This window comes from Antrostomus carolinensis, unplaced genomic scaffold, assembly GCF_000700745.2.
Source record: "Antrostomus carolinensis isolate BGI_N321 unplaced genomic scaffold, ASM70074v2 scaffold4536, whole genome shotgun sequence".
Lineage (NCBI taxonomy): Eukaryota > Metazoa > Chordata > Aves > Caprimulgiformes > Caprimulgidae > Antrostomus > Antrostomus carolinensis.
Window position 1 is genome coordinate 17,329 of NW_010322352.1, and position 9,535 is coordinate 26,863.

The 9,535-nt window shown below is 51.2% G+C and overlaps 1 protein-coding gene across 1 annotated transcript; it reads right to left on the bottom strand.

The window, feature by feature from the left end:
• Positions 1-3,597: 3,597 nt before the first annotated feature.
• LOC104526662 (dimethylaniline monooxygenase [N-oxide-forming] 3) lies at positions 3,598-9,324 on the bottom strand. Its single transcript, XM_010170192.1, has 8 exons — positions 9,192-9,324; positions 7,436-7,624; positions 6,978-7,140; positions 5,939-6,081; positions 5,602-5,801; positions 5,115-5,473; positions 4,572-4,644; positions 3,598-3,934 (listed from the first exon to the last, which is right to left on the bottom strand). The coding sequence occupies exons 1-8, from the start codon at positions 9,321-9,323 to the stop codon at positions 3,598-3,600; spliced, it is 1,596 nt and encodes a 531-aa protein (XP_010168494.1). The 5' UTR covers position 9,324.
• Positions 9,325-9,535: the final 211 nt, after the last annotated feature.

Sequence of the window (9,535 nt, forward strand, 5' to 3'; positions counted from 1 at the left end):
CTTCCTTGGGCAGAGGACCACTTCCAGGGAGGGGGCATCCACAACTTCCTTGGGCACATGTGCTCCTCCCCAACAACTCTCCTTCAAAATGCAGCATCACACAGTGATGAGACCAGCTCAGAAACACATCACTCCTCACTGCCCTCCTCTCCCCTGGATAAAGACCCCAAGCTCAGAAACCATCTCCTAGCACCCGCTTCCCAACTCCACACACAGGACTCACATAGCACTGCTGCTGCAAAATGGCAGGGATGGGCATGGAAAAACATTGGGATTGCAAACAGCCAAAAGGAACAGCAAAAATACAGTAAATCCAGGTGGTAACCCCTGCCCTGCCCACTAGCTGGGATTTTGCCAGCACCTCCAACAACAGGCTGTGTCAGAGATTTAGCTGCTGAGTGTCCTGGTTTTGCTAGGACAGAGTTAATTTTCTTCTTAGTAATTAGAATAACCGTGTTTTACTTCCAGTGTAGAGCTTGTTATGAGAGGAATGCTGATAAAAGTACTAATGTTATTAGTTGCTGCTGGAGCTCAAGGCCATTATGTTTCACAGCTGCATTAGGACTGGGAGGGAGAAGTGCAGTGAATAGCAAAACCCAAAACTGGCATTTGGATGTGCCAATGAAATATTCCAGATCATGTCAGTATATTAACCAGGGTTGAGCAGAAGATGAGGTTATTCTCTTGGGGATCACCTGGGCTCTCGCTCTTCCAGGGTTTGGGGACTGTCTCAGCTCCGGGATCACTGACTGGCACAGGCTGGTCATCAGTCAGCAGGTTGAGAGCAATTGCACTGTGCATCACTCATTTGTATATTCTGCTATCACTGTTGTTATCATTATAATTTTATTTTAATTAGTAAATAGTTTTTATCTCAACCCATGAGTTTCCTTGCCCTTTTCCTTCCAATTCTCTCCCCTACTCCCTGGGTGAGGGAAGGTGAGACAGCAGGTTGTGTTTGGCTGCAAGGTGCAAGCCAAAAGGGCGAATCCACCCAAACCACCACAGTGAGAAAGTGGGGAAGCAGCCATAGTGGTCTCTTTTCATGGCTGTTCCTTCAAGACTTAGGTGGACTTTTCTGGAGAAGCATGTGAGCAGCATGGTAGCCCATCTGGGGACCACAGGTCTGCATCACCTGCCTCCTGCACTGCCTCCCAGTAACAGCTGCACAGTCTCCAGGAACATCATTGGGTCTGAGCTTTACCAGTGAAACCAGAAACACATGCACAAACAGCTGTGATGTATTTTCTAAGGTCTAAGCCTCATTTTGTGAGGCATAAGGGAGAAATAATCTAACAGTGGTGAATCATCCATCTCATGCCACGTAGCATTTGTGTCAATAGCCGACGACAGCTGCCGCAGCCCAGCTGTAGCCCTGTGGCACTGGATACAGCACCAAGGCAGTAGAAGGGGACAGTGCTGGTCAAGCATTTGGGCTGCTCCTCTGCTTTTCCCCAGACCATGTGAGACGGTGTCTTTCCAACCCTTAGAGCAAACCTCCATTTGTTTCCAGCCAAAGACAGGCTGAAGGCTTTGGCTCCAGCCCCTCCAGTGGGGCACAGGCTGGGTCCCAGACACCAGCCACCCCAGCAAGATGTGGAGAGGCCAACCGCCTCCCCAGCTTCCCACCTTACAGCTGCTTGGCTGGTATTATTCTGGAAATAACTTCCCCATCTGGTACCTATGCAGCTTGTTAACCCTGCTCCTAGACATGTGCCAGCAGCAGCACTCTATAACCAGCTTTTACCTTGGATGGAATCTAGCAGGACATATGGATGTATACGGCAACTAACATCAACCATCACAGCATCAAAACCAGCCAGTTCCTCCTTGCCATTAGTTTTGGTGACAGCAACCCACTGGCAGGTGGTTGAGAAGTCCTGGATTTTTTTTTTTTTAATCCTGATGACTGATCTAAAAGGCAACCACAGCAAACACATCAATACATGGGTCCCTGCATGATGCCAACGTCAAACAGGCAGAGCTGGGTGCTCAACTGTGCTTCCCATCCACACTTGCCTTAAAGTAGCCAAGCCAGCTAGGAGTAAGGGGTCAGCTCAAGCCCTCCTGGCTTGCTCCTCTTTGAAGTGATGGTTGAAGTAATGGGGGATTTCTGGGAAACAAGGATTTACTGAGCCACACTGCATGACAGAGCCTGGCCCCAGGGGCACGGTGCATGGGGAGCAGGCATACCCCACCACCAATGCTGTTGCCTTTCACCATTTCAGCAAGCTCTGGGCTGTGGGAGGCAGGCTGGGCTGGCAAACTGGTTCTTGTGAGGTGCAGCACCTGCTCCAGCAAATCAAAAATAATGGTTGTAGTGTTTGGCCTGCAGGACACTGCGCAGCTTCACTTAGTCTTCACCCAGCTGCTGGCCTGTATTTGCATCTCCAAGGCATCCAGCAGTAGCAACATCATGAAATGCTAGCTAAAATTCTGGCTTTTTGGAGAAAATTGTTAATGGGCGAAAGCATCATGGGTGGTTATTGCTTCTGCATGTGTGAAATAATTAATTGCTTGAATAGCAGAGGAAGGTGGAAGCTGCTGCAGAATGAAATATGGACACATCTCTGCTCTGCAAAGGACTGTGGTGTCCTCATTTGGAGGGATGCTGTGGGTTTGGGGCTTTGGCCCCAAGGTGGGTTTGCACACAAGAACAGCTGCCAAACAGAAGAATTAAAAAATAGCAGCCAGGTATAGCTTTTCCATGATCCTCTGGCCAGCAGCAACACCCTTGGTTGTTGCCCAGCCTGCCTAATCTGCCCAGGAAAGAGCAGCATGCTCTCAGCTATGACCTCATGTCTGATAATGATGAGGTCATTCAACTCATTTTTCAGATGTAAACCAGCCCTAGAGAGCCCTTGTGAGAGCCTGGCCCATTTATTGACCACACCTGGGGAAGGGGGGGCTGCCCTGCCAGCACCCCACAAATCCTCTTCATCCATTCCCTGACATCACCTCCGCTCAGCTTGTTGGTACCCCAACACCTTCCCAGTGCATCCCACAGCTCCCAGCACTGACAGCTGCCTTGCCTCCCCACTGTCCTTTCTTTCACCTCATCTTCCAAAAGGCCAGGGGTCCCAGCACCCATGGTGTAGGGTGTGGGTCCTGCCAGCACCCCGCAGCTCAGCACAAGGCAAGCAGTGATGTCCCCTGCCACCATGGTCTGTGTCCTAGCCAGTTAACGAGGCTGCTAGAAAGAAGAAGAAAAAAAACCCCACACTGATACACCACACACAGCTTGTTAATTGCAAGAGAATTTAAAAAACTGATCAGATGATGCCACTATAGTGGAGTGATGCACCACTACTTGGAAACATTTAGAGGGATAAAATAACCAACACTACTTACTGGGGCTGCTATTTACACTCTTTCATAGCCCCAGCTGAGAAACTTCTCAAATTTACCAGGTATGGAGATTGCACCCAATTTATCCATGCTGGTTTTTTTTAGGGATCTCTTGATGAATTATTTTTGGGGTGATGAGCAGGGCAGCAGCACACATTGCCCAGTGGGAGAAAGCATCCCACACACACACACTGCTCAGTGCTCCTGCATCCCTCCTGGTCCTCGCCACATCTTCCTGGGGCACACCTATCAGTAAAGGGCAGTGAGGAGGAGGAGGAGCAGGAGGAAGAACACCCCCAGCATGGCCAAGGCAGGAAAGGTGGTGGGTACATCAGGGGTGACACGTGTCTGCGTGGCTCGCAGCGTCCGGTCCCACTGGGTGAGGATGGCCTTTCTGGCCCCGCTCCACTTCCCTGGGCCCATCAGACGAAACTGGTAGGGGCTGCAGGGGCCAAAGAAGACCTCCAGGGCCAGCCGTGGGTCCGTCAGCAGGAGCTTCACCATGCTGGGCTTCACACCGATGGCAGAGGCCAGCTCATCCATGTAGGTGATATAATCCATCTGCAGCGTGGTGCTGTTCCCATACCTTCAGGGGAGAGAGGAGAGGAAAAGATGAGCTGCTTCAGCTTTTTCTCTTTAGTTTTTTAAATTTTTTTCTTCAGGCACAGCAAAGACAGTCTGTCCCCTGCTCTCCCATGCCAAATCTGGGGAGTGGAGCTGGCTGGGGCCACAGCTCCATGGGACGTGTATCACTGTTGCTGTTAGTGGAGGAATCTGGCTCACAAGAAAACGTGGCATTTTGAAACTTCCTACAATGCAACAGTTTCTAAAAACAAAAGAAAACATTGCTTGGGCCAGGTTCAGCTTTCACTGGATATATTCATATTTTAAAAGCATTGCTTCACTAGAATATCAGACAGACTCACACAAGGCACTTCCATGGACTTAATGAAACAAAGTGTCACTTTGAAGAAAAATTATAGAAATGTTCTATTTCTGCTGGGGCCTCACCCTGATTGTGTGTGAGTGAGAAACACTTTTTCAGCTTGATAACACTCAGTGATGGCAAACAAGCATTTTCAGACAGGAAATCTTTCCATCATGAATTTCCAACCAAACTTGCCTGATTCAAGCCTACACAGTGCCTGCATCCAGCTCACTTGGGGCTAGGATGATGGTAGGGCTCTTCTACCTGCTCAAATTGTCCCATGAGCTGTACTTACCACTTGAGCTTCTTCCCCATCTTCTCATCAATGTCATCCATCCTCTCACTGACCGGGGGGAGCGTGCACTGCCCTGGAACAAGCAGGAAGAACATTGGCAAAGGGAGATGATGTCCAGGAGATCCCTCCTGCAGCAGGTGGGGTTTGCAGGGATCAGCTGAGCCCTTGGGTGCCTCTCTCCCCTTTAGTGTCAAGATCTGGGCTTGGGTCAAGTTTGGGTGTTGAGAATATGACAACACTGGCTCCTCCTGTCCTTAAAGTTGTGTAGTGATGCCCAAGAGGCTCTTCTATCCCAGGCAGCCCCACCACAGGGACCTCATTGCTATCTGCAGTGGGCTGAAAAGTGACTTTTCCCTGTGGTGCAAAGCACCCTGTCACATGCAGAACCCCCATTACTGGTATTTCTGGTCAAACCCCGTTGTGTTCCCCAGCACTCAGGCACTACTCTGATTTTCAGTTTGAACCTGCCCATTGCTACTGGGAAATGCTACTTCCCATTAAGAGAAAAATAGACCTTTGCCCAGCACAGGTCCATCCACCTACCCTGAAACACCTTGACTGCCCAGCGGCACTGGAGGTCTGCTGTTGGGATGATGGGTCCGAGGGACTGGACCAGCCCAATGACTGCCAGGGTTGGTTTCTCCAGTTGAGGAGGGAGGATGCCTTTGTAGAGGGTGACCTGATTGTCCCTGCTTTTGATGATGGAATCATCCTCCATGAAAGGGTAGGCATAACTGTAACCAGTAGCGAAGACAACTGCATCAACATCATCCTGCACAGTCCCATCTTGGAACAAGACAGACGTCTCTCTGAACTCCTTCACATTTGGCTTTATCACCACCACACCACAGGCAATGCGGCTTGGGAGGTCATCGTTGAACACCGGCTCCTTGCGGGAAGTTCTGCAAAGGCAAACATGGTAGGGCTGTCACAGAGGTGGCTTCTGCTGCCAGCCCAGGATAGGCATGGTCCAACCCCATCCAGAACCAGCACCCCTGGGACGCTTGGGGAGGGAAGGGCCCATGCATACCTGTTCAGTGGCATGAGGCCAAAGTTCTCATGCTTGAAGGATCGGTTCATGTCTCTCACGTACAGCCAGTCACTGAGCGCCCTGGGGAGGATGTTCCCCAACCAGGTCCGGAAGCGAGTGACTACCAGCATGTCCCAGGGGTAGCCATTGTCCCAGACACGGCTCATCACCCAGGACCCACTTCGGGAGCTCAGGTAGACCTGGGGGGACAGCCAGGAAGGGGTGAGCTCTCCCCATGATGGCTGCAAGCCCCCAGGGCTGTCTCATGGAGGCAGTGGCATGTGCTCAAAGAGATGGGGACCCCCCCTATCTTCCCCAGTGGCCCTGGTCCCCATACCTGCGATGCCAGGGCGCTGAGCTCCACGGCAATGTCACTGCCAGAGTTGCCCAAGCCTATCACCAGCACCTTCTTTCCTCTGAACTTCTCTGGCTCCTTGTACTCTCGGCTGTGGAAGTAGCAGCCTTTAAACTTCTCTATTCCTGGGGAGGAGAACAGAAAGGGTCACAATTCACCACAGGAATGAAAAGGAGAGGCTGTGCTGGTCTTGGGGTCCCTCCTGCCTGCAGATGCTGCTGGAGCATCAGTCTGGGTGTTTCTCACAGTAGCAGATGTCTCTAGTACACAGGGGGATGCTGCAAACCTGCAGTCGGGTGGGATTTTTCTCTGGCTTCATTAAATGTTTAAAAAGAAAGAGTGTGCAAGCACAGGATACCTTTGCACGGTATTTCTATACCCCAACATGGCCCTGAGGTGCCTGGACAGGCACACTCCATCCCCCTGGCATGGCCTTCCACCCTTGAGGTAACGAGTGACAGGGAAGCAGCTTTCATTTTTAAAGGAGAAGGCAAAGGCCCTGGAGGTGAGTTTTCCTGCCCAGTTGGTGCTTCAAGCCCATGTTCTCCAAATAGATCCCCAGCACCAAATATTTCTTGTTAGAAAGTAAGTTTTTCCCAACAGTGTGCCTGTACACAGAGAGGCAGAGGCTGTTGAGTAACATGCATGATATTAGTACTAGAAATCATGGGGAAATGCCAAAAAAGTGTCTTGCAAAATCTTTCTATGAAAAAAATCTTCTGCTAAAGGAAATAGCATGAAATAATTTTTTTCTGGGAACGATTAACATTGGCCCTGCTTTAAGTTTGGATACTGAGGCTTTTTTCTTAAACAAACAAACAAAAATCCCCAAACCAAACAAAAAATAACAACCAAGCAACAAAACACAACAGGTTTTGGTTTCCTGAACAGACTCCTATCCCCAAAAATATTGCTCCTCTTTTCATGCTGAAAAGGCATTTTTTTTTGCAGGGAAGAACATTGTGATGGAAGGTATTTGCCTGGCTGTGTCCCAGCAGTGAATTCCACACACGCAGCTCACCTGGGAAGTCAGCGAGGGGGAGGTTTGGGTAGACGTGATGCCCAGAACAAACCATAACAGCATCAAAAACTGCCGTCTCTTCCTTCCCATCTCGCTGGGTCACCACCTCCCACTGCCCCGTCACAGAAAAGTCAGGACGCTTTTTAACCTTGGTGACCAGAGTCTTCAAGGAAACAAAAGAAAAGTCCATGAGTGCCCACAGAGCAGTCTGAGAGGTTTGGGGAGCCAGTGGGATTCAGAGGTCCTGGGGAGCCCAGAGATGTTTGCCTGTGCAATTTCAATGCTGGCAACTCTGGCAAGTGCACAAAGAGGGGACCTAATGAGATCTGCTTTGACAAAACCAGAAGGTTCGTTCCCCCAGTACATTTTCTCCCAGGGAGACCCAGGCACAGATGCAATGTCCCTCCTGCCCAGGTTCCACCACTACTTGCTGCCCCTCTCTGCTCCAGGCTTCTTACCTTGAACCGAATGTGCCGGAGCAGGTTGAAGTGCTCGGCATACTTGCAGATGTAGTGCTGGAGCCTGGCATTGTGCATGTAGTTGGGGTGGTCATCAGGGAAGGGGAAGTCAGAGTAACACATCATCTCTTTGCAGGAGTTGGTGAAGACAGTGCGGTAGATGCTGGCTCTGCCTTCCTCTGCTTGGTCCTGGAGGGAGAAGAATGTGGAAGTGCCCCATTAGGGGTGACATGATCCCTGTCTGTCCTGGAGCCCTGCACCAACTCCTCCAGATACCAACACCCCCCTGGGCTCCACCTCCAGCCTGGAGCCACAGAAAAACAACAAAGACATCAAATGCAATAACCAAACAACCCTCTATGAGCACCAAAGTGTCCTAACAAGCCAGGAGGAGGGTTTGCATCAACCGAGACATTTAAGACATAGTTACATGGGCATCTGCCAGGGAAAGTGGAAACCTTAGGGGAAGGGAGCACTGTGGAAGGACCATGCCAGAGCCTCTCCACTGCATATCCGGAAAGCAGCAGGTCGGGTGTGACACAGCTACACTCGTGCAGGTGGACTTGTGCAAAATACCACAGGAGATAAATAATGTGGGACCTCCCAGTGCTGGCCAGTGTCCTGCTGACATCTAAAAGAGCAGGACATGGGGGAATCTGCCAAAATCCCCAAGACCACCATGCCTGCAGTGAGGTCCAGGCTGGCCTGGTCTGGTCCTGCTCAAAATGGCCAGCCCCGTGCATCATCTTGTCCCCGTCGCAGTGGAACTTACTATGTCTGCCCCGATATTCGGCACTTAATGGCACAAAACATGGGTAATGTGTTTCCCTTTCCTGATGGCTTTGATGCCAGGACAGAGCTGGGAAAAACGCAGAGAGGCTTCTGCACTGGAAAATTTGTATTTGAGTTGGACAAACAATTACCAACTTCCAAGAAAAGATAAAAACAAGCAAAAAAGATAAGATGCTAAAGTGCTTTGACTTTTCTCCCCAGTGGTGATATTCTGTTCTGAAATTCTCCATTATAAATATAAAAAAGTATTGCCAAACTTTCTGGAGGAATTTGTTGGAGCCCTCCCCAGAAAAAGACAGAAAACACGTGGTCCATGTGTCAGATGGCTGTTTCAGATCACCCAGAACTATCTTTTTGCCCTCCCCTCTGCCCCAGGGTTTAATTCCTTTGTCGAACCACACCCTGCCCTGCTCCTGCAACCATGATCCCACCCTAAACTGATCCCTTGGCCCCAGCTTGCCAGCAGGTGGGTACTTGGCATGAGATGGCTCCGGGTCTGACCCTCTAACTATTCAAGTTCCTTTTCAGCAGTGTAAAAGCACACCGAGTGCTACCCTGAGCAGCAGCGAGTGCTCCCCAAGGTGAGGTGACAGCTGGCAGTCCCGCAGGGAGACTTTGGCAGGGCCTGAACACCCGCATCTCAGAGCCATCCCTGTCTCCATGGGCTTTGAGGGGAATGGGGACATGTCCTCAGAGCAGACCCAAGGGGTTGCAGCCCTCAGCTGGGGAGAAGCTGGCAGCTCCCTCTGTCCCCAAAGGAGATGGGTTGTCAGTTCAGAGGGGACTTGGCTCAGCAAGCCAGGGGACAGCCAGGATGTCCCCAGGGCAAGCAAGGGGACCTGTGTTGAACCATCCAAGCCCTCCCACATGCAGCCATCAGAGCAGAGCAAGCGTGTGCAGGCATGTAGGGTGCAGCCTCCAGCCCTCAGGACACAGATCTCCTCAGGCAGCCAAAGCCACTCACCGTGTAGCGCCAGAGTCCCCCGATGTCCTCGCTCTGCTCGAAGCAGGTGGGCTCCAGCCCTTCGTCCAGGCAGCACTTGGTGGCCGCCAGCCCGCTGACGCCCGCGCCCACCACCGCCACACGCCGCACCATGCTGTCCCACCTGCGGGGAACACGGCTGTGACAGAGCCCAGACCCCAGCGATGCCCCCACCTCCTCCCAGCACAACTTCCCCAGCTTCTTAAATAACCCAGAGGGATTATGTTTTTGGATCCTCACTCACCTGCGTCCCACACAGGCAGGTGTGTAGGAGTTTTGGGGAGTGAGGAAGAGCTGAGGCTTTCCCCAGCACCCCAGGGCTCTCT